Raw genomic sequence first — 16,435 nt, forward strand, 5'->3', positions numbered from 1 at the left:
CATGCAACTTATAATTCTTTGCTTAATTCTCAGTCATTTATTTTCAGTCTGTTCCAGCCTGAGACCTCTCTTGGTTCTCACAGGGCAGGCTGTGGCTTGCCTGCCCAGCCTCCTGTTGTTAGAGGATGCTAACAATTGCACCAGTGAGGAATGAGCCTGAGCTCCCCAAACCTGAACTAACTATTGTTTTCTTTCCAGACTTTGTAACTTCCTTCTGGAAAATCCAGATTACCCAAAAAAGGAAGGCAGAATGGTTTTAAATCCCACCAGCAGCCTGCTTGCCAGCCAAGATGAGACAAAGGCAAGTGAGAATACCCTCATGTACAGCACACCTCCAGCCTGTCCAACATGAAGTGATCTCGGGGTGTGTGGTTCTGTGTGTACCTGCAGAGCTCCTGGTTTGTTAAGGGGCCTCTAGGTGCAATTCAGGTGGTGGTAAATAGCAATAGTTGCTTGCAAGATGACTTCAGGACTCTTCTGTTTTGCTGTTGCACAGCTGCCTCTTGTCTGCTTTGTGCCATCAGCAGCCCCTCAGGCTTGCCTGCCTGTCAGCCACCCGCTGGCTGAAGTACTTGATGTGACATCTATTGTAGGAATTCTTGGTCATTCTGTCACATGAAGTGCTTTGGCCTGAGGACTGTTTTGTGTGACCTTGACGCATTGCTTTTCAGCCTCTTAAGTGCAAGTCTCCCTACTTGATGCACACAGTAGCTTTAAGCTACTTGCCTTGTGTCCTGCCAGGAGCACAGCATACACCTTCATGTCCACGTTGTGCTCCCACCTGCTGCTTAGATGTGTGCTCAGGACAGGGTGCCACAGTCTGGGGAGGTCCTGCAGAAGGCTTCTATCCTGCAAGAGTAGTTTGAGATGTGTGTGTATGTGTAGCAAGTCTTTTTATATCCTCCCTCATCTTTTGCATTTCCTTCTTAGGTGCCTAAAGTGGACTACTTTGACTTCTCCAAGCTTGCCCCGCTCGATCAGCGGTGCTTTATTCAGGCAGCTGACCTTCTCATGGCAGACTTCAAGATGCTGAGCAGCCAAGACATTAAGTGGGCACTACATGAACTCAAGGGACACTATGCAATCACACGAAAGGTTCTCCTGTTCGAGTCTGTTTTCTTTCCTAGGGTTACCTGTGCTGCCTGTGGGGAGCAGTGTGATGTCATTTAGCCTTACTGTGCCACTTGCTTCTCTGGATGTGTGATTACATGGGGTTTCTCTGTGGGTTTTTTGTTTTAATCATCCTCCTTTCCTTTCAAGAAGTCTTTGCTTAGTAGACTCTTGCAAAACTCATCAGCCAGATAGAATGCTGCAGGAAGCTTTTACTTTCCTGTAACAGAATAATTGATGAAATGGTAGCTAGTTTATGATAAGTGATGCATTAAACTTGAAGGTACTCCTGTACTTTGCGGAAGTGGGGTGTAATTGCCAATAAAACCAAGACACTCAGCCAAGTCTTAAAACATTTAACTCAACTGCTGTTACTAGTTTGTAAGTGACAGCACGTAATTGAGGAGAAGGCCAAACCTCATTGCCTTATTTCTTACAATTATGACTTATGAAATGAATCATTAAATTCTTTGTAGAAGTTTTCACGGTAATGGAACTGCAAAGAAATTTGTTCTGGAGTATCACCAGGCAATGTGAATGTAGTTTCAAGCTTGTGACTGGATGTGTTTTTGATACGCTCCTCTTGCTTGAGCTTCTCTCTCTACCCTTCCAGTACTTGACTACAGCTAAAACCACTGTTCCTCTTCATTTGATTGAGCACTGAGCACTTGAATTGAACAAAACCAGATTTTAACTGTAGACCTTCAGAAAAGGAATTCAATTTAAAGAAAAAAAAGATCAGCTCTGCATCAGTGTGGACAGCAGCTGTATTAGTGTTAATGGCTGAGGCAGTGCAAGGTACCATTCAGCTCTGCCTGGTGGCTACGTTGTTGTAATGGAATGATTGCTTTATGAGTACATGAAGCAGCAAGGTGGACAAAGGGAAGAGGTCTGTGTGCCTCTGTGTGGTGCCTGGCTTTCCTGTTTTAGTTCAGTCCTGTGCACTGTTTGTACAGTGCTGCTTTGATTTGAGCTGTGTGCTTCTGCTTTCTCCTGGAGAACAGAAGGGACTTTATCTGCACGTTGTTTTTTTTTTGTTTTGTTTTCAGGCCTTTTCAGATGCCATCAAAAAATGGCAGGAGCTGTCTCCAGAAACCAGTGGGAAACGAAAAAGGAGAAAAGAAATGAATCAGTATTCATATATAGATTTCAAATTTGAGCAAGGTAAATAACAAGCAGTGTGTGTTGTGCTCTCTGCATGATTATTGTAAGCAGAACTGGCTTACACTAGAAAGGACCGTCCTTGATAGAGGATATGTTCCCAAAACAGCAACGTTTCTGTCGCTGTCTGCTATCTGTTTTGGAGATGCTCTTCATTAGTACATCTGCTTGGTACAGTGGTGCCGGAGGTTTTGAAGTTGTGTAGCTGGAGGTGTGTAGAGGAGGAGGGATTTGAGCTTTGTTCTTGCTGCTCTGTCCTGCTTCATGGTGTCTGTACACTGCTTTAGGTGATGTGAAGATTGAGAAGCGGATGTTCTTTCTGGAGAATAAGAGGCGGCACTGGAGGTCCTATGACAGGCTCTCACTTCTCCCACCTGTGCTACTGGAGCAGGAATTCTATGAACAAAAAGTTAAAGAGATGGCAGAGGTGAGTGGTAGGAACTGCTTTGGCTCGATGGTGCAAATGACTGCAGAGCTCTTTGCCCTGAATGTGGAAATCTGCCTCTTACTGAAACTCAAACGCTGAACAGAACTTTGAGTAACTCACTACCTTAACCTCTCTGCTGCCAGGCCAGAGGCAGTCTGCTCGTTCACTGCCTTGCAGAGCTTGGCACTCCAGGCTCCAGAACATCTTCTCCCTTGCTGAGGTCTCTCTCTTTCAAAGCAGAATCCTGCAACCAACACCTGCTGCTGTGTTGTCTTTCATAGAGAATTCATCCTTCTGCACATACAGTCCTTTCTGAAGTAGCTTCTTAAAGATCAGCTTCTCCTAAGCAGATGGTTTGTGCCTCCTTTTAAAAGCAATGATAATGTTCCTTGGGGCTTCCACTGGAGAGGCCCATCGAGTTGATCTCTGCCTGTAGGAACATGAAGGGGCAGCCCCTCATAATGTAGAATTTGGTTCTTTGTTCTTGCTGCCTTTGCCTTCCCCCCATCTGTTTTAGCTGAATCATAAATATCTTAATGGACTGGAGGGATGGGCTGAGTGATGTTGTGAGCAGACAGTGTGCCTTTTGTGGTGGGCTGTAAATCTTGAGATAATGTAAATGGGGCTGGAAAACTGCTTTATCTGTTCTGTAAATAAAGATGCACGTCTCTTTTACAGCATGCAGACTTTCTCCTTGCTCTGCAGATGAATGAGGAACAGTATCAGAAGGTCAGTATATCTAACGTGATCCCTCATGCATAGGTGCTGTTCTGCACATGGCACTTCAGAATTTCCTGGCTTCAGGGAGGACCAGCTGCATTTGCACTGTGCTGCTTTTGCTGAGCTGGCAAAACCTGCATAGTGTGTGTTGGCTGGATTTTGGATGAGGTAGACGAGCTGAGTCCAGCAAGACAGTATTGATGCACATAATGATCTGCAGTAATTCAGTCAGCTACTGCTTGTATCTTTACTGGCCAGAACAAACACTGCAATAGAATAGCACCAGGCTTGCTCTTGCTGCTGATGTTAGGCTGTTTGAGACTTCGAAGCAGATTTGCTGTTGTTCTTGGAGCTCTGCCAGCAGAAAGGCCTTTCTCCTTTGCAGAGTGGGCTCTTTAAAATTAACCTGAAAATGGGGCTTCTCCTTTTTGATGGAGAAAAGTTTAAGATGGGTTCAATTGCTTTGGATTGCTTTTTCTTTTGCAATTCCTGCTTCTCTTCAGACTTCTCAGAAGATGCTGGACGTTTGAATAAGTGGGCAGACGTTCACAACTGTGGTGAGGAGGCCAAGGCAGGGTATCTGCAGACAGCTGGGTGACTGTTCCTTTAGAGGGCAACAGATTTGAAGCTTGCATTTCCCCATGTGAATGGTGTGTACTCTGTTGCTTCTCTGCAATCACAGCTTCCCCAGCTCAAGATGCTTCTATGCCTGTGAGCTAAGAATTCCTAAAACACCATGTGTTCTCTGGCTTTTTGGAATCTGCCAAGCTGGACGTGTAGGTATTAAGTTACTTAAAACTGAGTTTCTGGTTTTGCTTAGTGGATTCTGACCACTGAGCAGCATATCTGATGGAATGGTGTGTAACTATGGCTCCTTCTTATAATTAATGTTGTCACTGTTTATAGCTTGCAGTTCTACGTACCCGCATCACGGGGTGCTTATTTGCAGCAGTGTGCTGGTATGTTGCTATAGCTGTTGATTCCTGTTTCTTTCTTGCTGTTGCTAATATTTCTGTTGTGTTGCAGGACGGTCAGATGATAGAGTGCCGCTGTTGTTACGGGGAGTTTGCTTTTGAAGAGCTAACTCAGTGTGCAGATGGTCACTTGTTCTGCAAGGAGTGCCTAATTAAATATGCTCAGGAGGCAGTCTTTGGCTCTGGGAAGGTAAGAATTTCCCAACTGGACAAGGGGAAAATGGATAAATTACTGTTTGGTGATCACATTGCTGTTTGCATAGTTCTGTAGCTTAAACCAGATGTAGCCACACTTCCTGAGAAGTACTTGATCAGAGATGTCTTAAAATGCCAATCCAATGAGTCAACCTCACCATTAACAACTTTCCAATGGGATTTGGGTTGTAAGGTTTTAGTTTGTTGACCTCCATCTTGTGTACTTCACGCTGAACAAATTGAAATGGATTGTTAGGAGAACTTTCTACAGCATTCACAGTAACAATAAGTTGAACTCATCTGGTTCTGATTCACTACTTAATGAACCAATGGTATCTGCATGAGGTGGTGTCATCTCTGACCCAGCCAGTCCCTTCCTAGCTAAAATATATTTGTTCTTCATCACTTCCTTGTGATCCCAACTTAATTTGGGGGTTGTTTCCTCAATGGTACTACCAACTACAGTGTCACTTACGAATGCTGCTGTTCCTGGGACAGTTGCCAGAGTTGGTCCAGAGTTGGTAAGGGAGCAGTTAGCAGTATCCTGATGCCTAGCTGAGCTGTATGTGAATTATTACCTGCTCGGAAGTGCGCATGCTCATTTGTGCTGGATATAATAATTGGATTGTAGGGTACTTTGGTACTCTGGGAACTCTTTTATATGTGAACATAGCTGTATTTTCTGTGTATTGCCAAGAATGGAATGTGTTGGTCACAAACGTGCAGAAATAACAGGCTGCCTTGAGGTCACAGTGGATTTGGTGCTTGTGGACTGTGATCCAACCTATCAGCAAGCATCTTCATGTCCAATACATGTTTTGAGTTCTGATCTGTTTGATGAGCCAGCCGTGTTCTTACTGTTGTAAGCTTGCTTTCTGGCAGTCACTTGCTGATTAAAGCTCTATTATCTCTAAGCATGGCTCTGCTCTGGTTTACGTGGGATGTTCCAAGCACTGACTGGTTTGTCACTACCATCATACTGAGACTGAGCCCTTTTCCACCCGCAGTCAGAGCTCAGCTGCATGGAAGGCAGTTGCACGTGTTCGTTCCCTACCAGCGAGCTGGAGAAGGTGCTTCCAGAAACCATCCTGTGTAAATACTACGAGCGGAAAGCCGAGGAGGAGGTGGCTGCTGCTTGTGCAGATGAGCTTGTCAGGTCAGTGCCCAGTGCAAGGTGCAAACTGAGCTAACTGTTGTAACAAAAAAAATAGCTCCCCAAGCCCCTGAATGTGTGTCAGCTGTAGGGGTAGAGCTGCATTGCTATTTCAGGCTTCTGCCTGCCAGGCTGTTTTCACTCAGGTTGGCCTGCCTTTGACTGGGAGCAGATTAAAACTCAATACAGCTGTCTCCCTTAAGACTCGCTTGCAAACTCTTTGCTGATCCTCTATATTATGCAGTCTAAAGTAGCGCTGAGTATATGACATTTTGATTGCAAACAGGGAAGTGATCGAAGAAATATGAGGAAAGGGACAGCAGTCAGCATATCTTTGCAGCAGGCATTTGCTTGGCAGCACTGTTAAGCACCGTAGAGCTTTTTGACTAAATCCACTGTTGGCACTGTGCATTAATAGCCTCTTATTTTGGGCTGTAGGTGTCCCTTCTGTAACTTCCCAGCTCTACTGGACAATGATGTGAAGAGGTTCAGCTGCCCTAATCCCCGCTGCAGAAAGGTAATTGGGTGACATTTGCCACTGGGTCTCTTCTAGAGTGCTTGGTGCAGAGCTGAGCACAGCTCGTACTTTGCAGCCTCAGCTGAGTTGATGGTCTCATGTGGCTGCATGGAGCAGCAGTCAGGGTATTTGTTGGATCCTGCTGCTGTTCTGTGTGTCTGGAGAGATGTATTCAGGGTACTGTTGATACAGACAACAGAATCCCTTTCATGTGGCAGGCTTGAAAGATGTTGGCTACAAAAGCTTCTACAAAGCCTTAGGATGCTGTCTTGCGTATACAGTAATATTTTAAGTGAGCGGGGAGCCAGGTGTTTGAAAGGCAAATTGTAATCCTCTGTGTAATGAAACTTCTGGAGAATGAGCTGAAACAAGCCTGCACAAACTATCCTTAACATCTTACCTTTTTCTTTTATGCTGTCACTTGAATACAGGTTTGATTGGAAGGGCCAGAAACTTGTCTGAATAAGTCCATTCAAAGGGCAGAAAATCACTGTGCTCTTCCTAAAGCTTGCTCATAGCCATAAAAGAAGAATCATGGGGTCCAATGGGGGAAAACTGTCTGCTGTGCCTCTGCACTGTCTGTTCTGGGGAAAAATAGAAGTGTAAAAACTGCTTCTCAGTTTCCTCAACATAAGCAGAGTCCTGCACACATCTGGTGGCCAATGCACTGTTGGTGTTTGTCACAAAGCTACAAGGCAACGTGTGCTGTTAACCACTACACTTAATTCACATGCTGTGTTCACAGAGCTGCACACTCCTGCAGCAGAGAGTTTGTGGGTGCTTTGGACTTATGCTTGTAACTGCTGTCAAGTTGGGCTCTTGGAAGCAGTGTGGCTGTTTGCCTGTGCTGGGAAAGCAAGAGAAAGTCAAATTCTGTTGTCTGTAGAGAGTGAAGTTGCCAGCAGTGAAGTTTGCTTTCCTGAGGGGGGGAAGATTGCTCCTTAGTGTTACACAAATCCATCTCAGGTCTCTGATATCCAGGTTTGTTTTGCTGGTGCCCATCTCCACTGTTCAGGAAGAAAGGCAGGGAGGAGCTGTGCAGGGCACTAGGTGGCACTGTCGATTCGTGTTCAAATCAGCTTTTTTTTGTTTTGTTTTGTTTTAAATCTGTTTTTGCAAAACCCAAGCTGTTTTCAAAATGTGTGTGTGTCAGCAGCACTGAGCGGAATTCAGGCTCGAGAAACACAAACGTTCCAAATGTGCAAAAAAAAAAAAATTTGAAGGGTTTTTTTTTCCCCACTATAATGTGTAGTGTGGCACAGAAACTGTGATAAGAGGTCGGTGCTGAAATGTTGCTTTCCTTCTGGTTTGCTGTTTCATTTCCTTCCTATGCTGGGAAGGATGCTGCTTGTCTATTCCCCTCCCCCTTCCCTGGGGTTGCAGCATTCCAGTGGGCTGGATTCCTGGTTTCCTGGACAGCTTGTGTTGATTCATTAGCTGAAAATCTGCTGAGTAGCTTAGAGCTCTTCTTAGAAGTCTGAACGACTTTAGGATTTGAAGGCGAGGATGAAGAATAGGGACAGCAGGATGTGGTGGTTTCTCGTAGCAGCAATTTTGGTGATTCTTCTCATTCCCTGCTATCTTGTCTCCTTCCAGGATGAGGAATTTAAGCTAATGCTCTTGCTCGCAGGAAACCGTTGCCTTTAGGGAGGAAAGAGCTAGATTATCCCTTTCCTCTATGGGAACTCTGCAGAGGTTGGAGAGGATGCATTGGCTTTACTAGCAGTGCCTCTGGCAGACTCTGGGGTTGTGATGACTGATCCTGGAAGGAGTCCCTCTTTGACTGGGAGGGCTGCATTTGCACAGCTGAACCTACAGCAAGGGGAGGTACAGAAAGCAAAAGGTCAGAAGGTGCCTCTGGAAACATGTAGTCTCTTACAGGGTGAGGAGAGGGGGACCAGGTGGTGGTCCTGTTGTGTTTCTGTGCTCCATCAGCTGGGTCCTTCATCTTGCTTGGAGTTCATGCTCTGGCTTTCCTTTATATCTTGCATGGGGTATTTGGGCCAGATATGGATGCACTGTAAAATAAGTGATGGAAACCAGCTAGAAGCACTCCTGGCTGAACGTGGATTGGGCTCAACAGAGGAAGAACTGTAGGCATACAGAGATTACTCCCTGTGCATCTCTCCTACATCTCTTGTAGTTTGACCCACTGGCACCTTGCAGGGACCAGAACTCAGCTGGTAGAACCTCAGCCATGAGCAGAGCTGCTGGTCGCTGTCTGTAGCTGAGTGGGTGCCCATGGATGCATGCAGATGAGCCTGTGCCATCTGTTGGGGCCACTGAGGCTCCAGCTGTGCCAAAGGAAGCTGTGCTCTTTCTGAGGTAGCCAGGGCTTGAATCTTAGTACTGCTAACTGCAGAATGGAGAGCTGCTGTTGCCATGGAAATCGTGTGTGCATGAAGCAGTGCTGGCCCTCTGGGTGCTGGAGAGCTCAAAACCCGAAGCTGAAACCTACAGCCGCGTCACAAGGGCTTGCATTTCCAGCACTTTTCCTTAAAACTCCTTTGTGTGCCTTTGGATTTTTGCTAATTTGAACCGAGTTGTCTGCTGACTGGATGCAAAGAGGTGATTACACATGGCTGCAGAATGTTAAATTGCATTGCTCTGGGATGGGGCAGCTGCCTCTCCTGTTCTCAGGGCTCCGCATTGCATCCTGCTAATAAGGCTGTGCTTAGGAAACGAGTTTGCCTGCTGGGTGTCCCAACTGCTGTGCTGGAGAAGTGGGTGTCAATGCACCTGTGGGCTGGATCCCCACCATCACCTCTGTGTCTCTGGCTTGGGCTCTCTGAGCACAGCAGTCTTTGTGTGCGCTTTTAATTTGCAGAACAGAGAGGTGATGTTTTAAGGACTTCTTTTCAAGCTGCTGGTATTTCTCAGGATTGATTGCAAGGTGCTGGCTGGGAGCAGATGCACCCAGCTGCTCTTCACCTTCATTTTCTGCTGGGAGTGAGACAGGTTTAAGCTTGTATGGAGCTCTGCCTAGCAAGCTGTGTCTGAACATGGCTTTTCTTAGCAGGGTGCTAACGCTGCATCCACAGCCCATGCTAATAAGTCACATTGTATGGTTCACAGTGACTTCAGTGAGAGCAGCATTTCTTGCTGAAATAAGAAATCGTGGCAAACCAGATCTAAGGTTACAGAAGCAGCTAATGGGGTGTGCTGTAGGCTCTGTGATCTCTCTACCTGTTGCAATAATGGGGCACGCAGCTGTGCCTCATTCGGAGGCACAAAACAAGGCAACCCCTGCCACCTAGGATCCAGCATCAGGTGTGTTGTGGGGGAACTGAGCTTGTTCCAAATGCCTCAGAGTAGGATTTGCATATGGAGAACTACTTGATTCTCTTTGCTTTGCGACATGTTTTCCCAGCTGTTAGGAGTCTGCTGTCTCATTCAGCTTCCTGACAGCACTGCAAACATTTCAAAGGCCCCCTGGTCCCGTCTCATTCTCTGTTCAGCCATTCTGATCACTGCTCTCTGTATGCTATTCCTTGAAGCCTGGTTGTTTGGATTTGCTTGTTGCTGATGGCTTAGCCCTGCAGCTTTAGTGGAGAGCAGAGCTGACGATGACATTTGCTTATGGCAAACCCCTGTCACTTCTTCCTGGTGGCAATGACCTTAGGGCCCATCTCCTGTGTTTAAGTTCCCCTCCTCCCCTGTCTGTGTGAATATGGATCAGCAGAAGTTGTGGGGATGGGGAAGAAATGGAAGTGTGGTGTTGCTGCTTCTCTTACTGATAGGATTTGGGAATGGAGCGCTCACACCTTTGTGTGCCTTCGCCTGGAAGCCCATCCCCAGCTTGTGTGATCCAGCAGAAGGCTCAGAGCTCTTTTCAGGACTCTTCCATCCTCCCCCTCAGCTCCGCATGCCTGGAAACCCACAGCTCTGCAGCTCCCAGCTTTCTCCTCCAGCTCAGTGCCTCTGCTGCGCCCTTTTTAAATGAGGGCCGCGCATGGGAACGCGCTCTGCTCGCTCACTGCCAAAACCACAACAAATGGCAACTTTCCGTCTGTCATCTCGGCTCGGAGGCACTCGTGGCTGGGCAGGCGATTCATTTTTCTTCCATAAAAGGGCATTGAAAGCCATCAGCAGGAGCCCTGCGCTGCGGCAGGGCGAGCGGCGATGCTATCGCCGGCAGTGCGTGGTGGGAGCGCACATCATCTCCGTATCTCTTCCCAAAAGGGATGGGCAAGAGGGAGAGACTGAGGCCGAAGGTGATTGAGGGTGCTGAGGTGATTGCAGGCAGCAGGTAACGCCCTGTCAGACCTCATTGCCAAGTCCTAAAGGAAGGTAGATAACAGGAGGGTGCTCCTGATGCAGCAAAGCCTTAAAAGTACAGTCCCACTCAGGAAGTGTGCGCGTGCACAACCACGTGGTTTGTCCCATTGGGGTGTGTAGGGTCAAAGTTGCACAGGGAGTGCTGAGAGTCAGGAGATCTCCTCATCCCAAGCCTTGCACTGGGCCATGCCCTTCCCTTGTAGGGGTCTGCAGGGGAAGCTATGTGCTGAGAGCTTTGCTGCTTGCCAGCATCACGGTGCATGCCTGCTTGCTGCATTAGCAGTTGTCCCCTGCCCTAAAGGGAGCCTCTAGGGAAAGAAACGGCACCCAAGTTGTCTCCCGAACGCAAGACAGTCCTTGCCTTGTCTGTATCCCTGCTACCATCCTTTGGGATGCGTGCCAGCGGGCTGCAGGTGCTGTGCCAGCAGTTCACCTGGAAGGTTCCACCATGGGAGCTCAGGTGCTGCTGCTTTTACAAGGTCAGGTCTGTTTATGCAGCAGTATCTGGAAATGCTTCATGTGATAAATGGGTCTGACAGAGAAGAGGGCGAAGCCCCACTTGAAAGTGGACCTGAGAAAGAGGTCAGTGTGAATAAGGTATCTATTTCTTAAAGGAGACAAAGAAAAGAGCTGCTGAAAGCAAGAACTCAAAGTGGTCTCTTAAAAATAGACTGGGGAAGTCAGTGCAATTTCAAGCAACAAAGCTCACTCCTGTGCTTCATTTCTGCCTTATATAGCAATATTCATTCAGGGAAAAGGCAATTCTGCTGCTGTTTCCTGGCCAGTGAGTACCTCATCCAGGTCCGTAAGAGGCACTGCTGTTCTCCTTCACAGCTTTTATCCCTTCTCCAAGGAAAGGGCCAGAGGTAACTTGACTTTATGTAGGTTGGGAACTTCAGCTGGGCTGTATGATGGCACTTGGCACCATCTCACCCCTCTCACACAGCCCTGCTTTCTCCTTGTTTAGGTGAGAGTATGGCAGATGTCAAGCTGCCCCATGGCCAACCAGCTGGGGCTGCCCCCACCTGCAGACTGTGCTGGGGGCAGTGCAGGGCCAGGGACCCACTGCCAGAGCTGTGAACTTGGCCTTCTTCTCCTGGTTCCTTTGAAAGAGAAAGGGAGGTCTGCACAAAGTGGAACAACAAGAAGAAAGGGAGTAATGTAAGATGATCGCTAACAGGGAGAAACCCTAAACCTCTGTGCAGAGCAGAGTGCTCGGGTTGCTCGGTTGGTTTGATTTTTAAGCAGTGAAGTAACCTGGCCTCTTGTGTCACAGCAGGTAGCAGTGGTGCTGAGCTGCCCTGGGTCTGCGGGGTCAGCTTAGGACAGGGCATAGAATATCCCGAGTTGGAAGGGACCCACAAGGCTCATCAAGTCCATCTCCTGGGGAGGTGCCCTCCCCAGTGCCACTTACAGGGGCAGGGTTGAGTTTGGGGGTGAGAACCTGCCCAGTGCTACCTGTGTTTGCAGAGCATCACAGTGGGGTCAGCGTTTTGCTGCTGTGGTGGAAATGGAGGTTGGAGGGGATGGAAAAAGGCTGTTCTCAAAGCCAATTTAAAAACATTGTTCTGACCTTACTCGAAATGCTGCATCTTTCCTCTCTCTTTCCTCCCCCTCACATTCTTCTCATAGTAATCACTGATCTCTAACCTCAGCTTCATCTGCCTCAGCTAACCACTAAAAACAAACAACAAAAAAAAATACCAATCCAACAGAAACAAGACTTTCTGCACACACCTTGTCCTGTACCGTAGTGCTTCCAGGGCAGAGTTATCTTTGGAGGGCCGTGAGTCAGCAGCAGAGGTTTTGCATAGCTCCGTGGCAGGGTGGTTGAATGATTGCCTCTTCCTTGGGGCCAGAACACCCAGATGCCATAACCTGAGCTATGCAGCGTGAGGAAATGTTTTGCTTCTCCTTTCTGTTTGCGCATAAACAGGTTTCAGCAGATGACACAGTCATCAGACTTCCTGGGCTAGCGCAGTGCTGCTGCAGCTGATGTCCATTTTGGAAGCTGTCAATTGAGTTTGTTTCCTAATTTGGTCACAGCATGCTCAGGGCTGGCCTGCTTTCCTCTTTTTTCAAACACTGGTCCCTTTTATATCATTGTCGTGGAGGGGAAGCTGGCTGTGTCGGAGGACCTCCAGCCCTTCTCACTTCCTCCCTGCAGAGGAAGTGATACTTGAATGGGCTCTTTGACAAAGCCATGCAGCTCTGAAGCTGATCTTTTCAGTCTTTTCCTTCTTTGCCCCTCTTTCATGAGCTCATCCCAATAAGCCTGCTGGCATTCCATCCTCCTGAGCAGTCCTTTGAGCTGGAGGACTGGGAAAAAATTCTCTGAACTGAAAGAGAGAGCTGTACTGATGAGAAGTAATAACTGATATGTGGATGTATGGGAATACATGCTGGGAGAGCGATGCGAGTCCAGCCTCAGCTAATGGGAGCAGCACCTGTGTTGTTTTGTTTCAGACATACTAATGAGGGGCCTGGCACTACTTAGGGAAGTGGAAATACCAAACGCTGGGGAAGAAATGGCGTGGCTGGTCAGTCCTGCTGAATGACCTTTAAGTTAGTTAATGTGCTGTGCAAATCCTCAAGAAAACTGCAACTGCACAGCCCTTCAGAAGAGGCTGCTGTGCTGTACTGTGCTGTGCTGGAGCAGAATGAGCCCCAGATGAGCTGCAGCATGCCTGGCATGCAGCAGGCAATGCAGCCTCTGTGGCCCGCTTCCATTCAGCATGAACAGCTGAGGAATCAATACCAGATATAGAGGCTCCTGCTTTCTTGTATTTCTGTGCTGTATGTAGGTGGGGAGCAGCTTCCAGCTGAGCCAGTGGAAGACAGCTTCATTTGGTGCCTTATGGGGACGGAGCCATTGCTGTTGAGGGAGTTGCCCCCTGTGTTGCAAGAGTCCATGGCTTCAGAAGCAGGAGGGGATGCTGGTTTGTCTACCACTATCCAGCACTTATTTCAGGTCCAGAGCACATGAGATAAAAAGCTTCAGCCAGAGCTGCAGGACGGAGGTGCACTGCGAGCAGCGTGACTGTGGGCACTAAAGGTCTGGCAGTGAGTAGGCAGGTGTGGGCTGATGTCTGCAGAACGCCCTCCAGAGAGGTGAAACATCAGTGTGTGTCATCAGTGGGCTGCCCAGAGCCTCTGGCTTTGGAATGGTGAGTAACGGAGAAATGCAGACAGCAAGTGGTGAGGCAGCATAGCTGCCAGGGGAAAGGGAAGGTGAAACACAAGGTTTCTTCTCCTTTAGTAAAAATCTCCTTGGTGTGTCATTTGGCATTCACATGTTATCTCCTAGTTAGGCATGGCTGACTCATCCAGTGTTTCCACCTGAAAGGAATGGTAGGTTTGTAGGTATGTAGCTGATAATCTCAGAAGGCTGTCACTCCTCGTCTTCCTCCTCCCTCCCTTCTGCTGCCCCCCAGAATGCATTCTCTTATTGCTTTTAACCTTCAAGCCTCTTTTCTTCTTCTCTCTCCCTTACTACTCCTGCATTATTAATGGAGCTGTAGCAATCCAGCCAGAACACTGGCATTACTAATTACTACTTGGAGCAGAGGAATGTGGAGCAAGATAGAAACTGAGTTGGGAAATACTGTCATTGTAAAATGATAGTATCAGGAGCGCAGAGCAGAACTCCATGTGTGTGCAGGTTTGCATTGGAAACAGCCTCCCTTGGCTGCAGCACACCTGTGTGTGCTCACCATGTGTCCTCCTCACTCCTCTGCTCTGTGCACTTGAGGTGACCATCTTGCACACAGTAAAGGGTTAGCAGACCTGAGATTTCCAGGGGCTGTGTTGTGTTCTGCCTGAGAACGCTTCGAACATCACAGCATCCGTGTGCTCTTTGTTGGCAGGGCTGTAGTATGAAGCCCCTTCTGTTGGTGTCAAAGGCTGAGGAAGCATAAGTGATGTTTTATTTTCACATTCAGCAAGAGCCTGTCATGCTCGATGCATTTAAATTGTCCTTGGTAGTACCAAGGGCATCCTACAGCAGCAAGCAGCTCTCCATGCTCCATATAAGAGAATATGGCTGCTATGAAATCAGAACGAGAACATTATTTTGGATGTGCAGCAATTAACCTGCAAATAACGGGCTGCTGTAAGCATAAGGAATTGCCTGTCTGTCCTGCTGCTGGTTAATGGGGCTGTGCTTTTTCACTCCATTGGGCAGAGCATCGGCTCGGGGCTGTGGCATCCCTTGGAGGCATTGCTGCAAATGTTGGCGTGTCATGGGGTGCACGTGGAAAGGGAAGTGTCACAGGCTGCACGATGTATGGCTGTTATGGAATGTGATGGTTTTGAAGAAAGCAATCTCTTTAAATGCGTGCTTTCATTGCTGTCATCTCTGAAACAGTTAAAGGAGCTGAAATACATAGGTCAGCACTAAAATGCAGATACAAGTAGTGTGTGCTGGCAAAAGAAGGCAGTTCCTCTTCCCCAAAAGATGCTTAAAAAAAAAGAAGGGGGGGGGGGACAGACAATTGAAGTCTGATCTATTACTGTTCTCTCTGCTCACATGTGGGGGGAGTGTATAAGCTCACCTAGTGATGGGCATGAGGTGTGTGGCATGGCAAGGCAGCCAGCACAAGGTTGCAAGCTCCTTTCAGAGCCACTTGGAGACCAGGGAAGGGATTTCATATTGCTTCCTTCTCTATGGCTCTGGTCCCAGCGTGGCAGCCTGCTGGGAATGGCTGTAGACTGGAAGAGGGAAAATTTAGGACAGATGTTAGGAAGAAATCCTTCACTCAGAGGGCAGGAGGTTCTGGCTCTGCTCCCAGAGCAGTGGATGCCCATCCCTGGAGGTGCCTGAAGCCATGGGTGGGCCCTGGGCAGCCTGGTGAGGGGCAGCCAGCCCACAATTGGAGCTGGATGATCTTCAAGGTCCCTTCCAACCTGAAGCATCTCCCTTGATGGGGCTGGCCAACTTTATTTTTCTCCCTGATAAACCAACATGTAGGTTGGATCCTGGTTCGTGTTTCAGGTGGTGGGGCTGCACTCCGTTCAGCGCAGTAATTCCTACCATGGTTTTAATATAACCATTGTGGGGCTGGAGAGGTCCAAAGTTTGTGACCCCAGTGTTCTTCTGTAGGAGGTAAGTACTGACTCACCTTTAAAATTGAGCAGTGTCAGGAAGGCAAATGCTTCCTCTACCCAAAATTTCATGCTCACGTATTTAATTAAAAGGTGATGGGGTTAATGAAGCTTTGAGTGCATAAAGCCTCATTCCTTGAATTTAATTTCCTTTAATTGCTCCAGAGACTGAAATTCCCAGCTATGGCAGCCCCCTAACAGGTGAATTGAGGAACTGGAAAGGAGCGATTTGAATCATCTCACTCTGTGCCAACTTCTTCCTCTTCTGCTCGTTTTTCTCATCTTTGGTTGAAAGGGGATTAGATGAGAAAACGCTTTAAGTCAGTGTTTGAACTTTGTGATGGAATTGGCTGATCTGAGAGCTGCTGCCACCTTGGAGGGTTTCTGCAAATTGTGTCACTCATCCCCGGCGTGCTACAGAAGGCTGAGTGCATGCAAGTGTTTTCTCTTCCCACCCTAATAGCTGCCACTGCAGTCACCACCAGCAGGGTTGAGTTGGGGTTAATTTAATGCACATCTAATGCTGGAACAATGGGAGTAACATGTAATGGGAGTTCTGCCACAGCTCAGCTCCTTTTGGAGATGTAAGCTGCCAAAGGTTGGGTGCTAGGAAAGGGTGTTCGGGCACTGGCACTGCTGCCTGGGGAGTGAGGGTTCCCTGGAGGTGTTCCAGACGTGGCACTGAGGGATGTGGTTTGGTGTCATGGTGGGGATGGGTTGACAGTTGGACTCGGTGATTTCGGTGGTGTTTTCCAACCTTAAGGATGCTGTGATTCTTTAAAGATCTTTGGGATTTT

The 16,435-nt window shown here is 47.8% G+C and overlaps 1 protein-coding gene across 8 annotated transcripts in view; it reads left to right on the forward strand.

Moving 5' to 3' along the window:
* Positions 1-16,435, forward strand: part of RNF216 (ring finger protein 216) — a 63,063-nt gene that overhangs the window by 15,798 nt on the left and 30,830 nt on the right. For all 8 annotated transcript variants that reach the window (XM_090151413.1, XM_031606594.2, XM_031606596.2 and 5 more), the window contains 8 exons: positions 199-301; positions 931-1,095; positions 2,160-2,274; positions 2,559-2,698; positions 3,377-3,427; positions 4,445-4,582; positions 5,595-5,743; positions 6,179-6,257. In XM_090151413.1, coding sequence (XP_090007539.1) covers positions 199-301; positions 931-1,095; positions 2,160-2,274; positions 2,559-2,698; positions 3,377-3,427; positions 4,445-4,582; positions 5,595-5,743; positions 6,179-6,257 — 940 coding nt within the window. The remainder of the gene's footprint in view (positions 1-198; positions 302-930; positions 1,096-2,159; positions 2,275-2,558; positions 2,699-3,376; positions 3,428-4,444; positions 4,583-5,594; positions 5,744-6,178; positions 6,258-16,435) is intronic.

The sequence above is a fragment of the Phasianus colchicus genome, chromosome 16, assembly GCF_987193195.1.
Source record: "Phasianus colchicus chromosome 16, bPhaCol1.hap1.1, whole genome shotgun sequence".
Lineage (NCBI taxonomy): Eukaryota > Metazoa > Chordata > Aves > Galliformes > Phasianidae > Phasianus > Phasianus colchicus.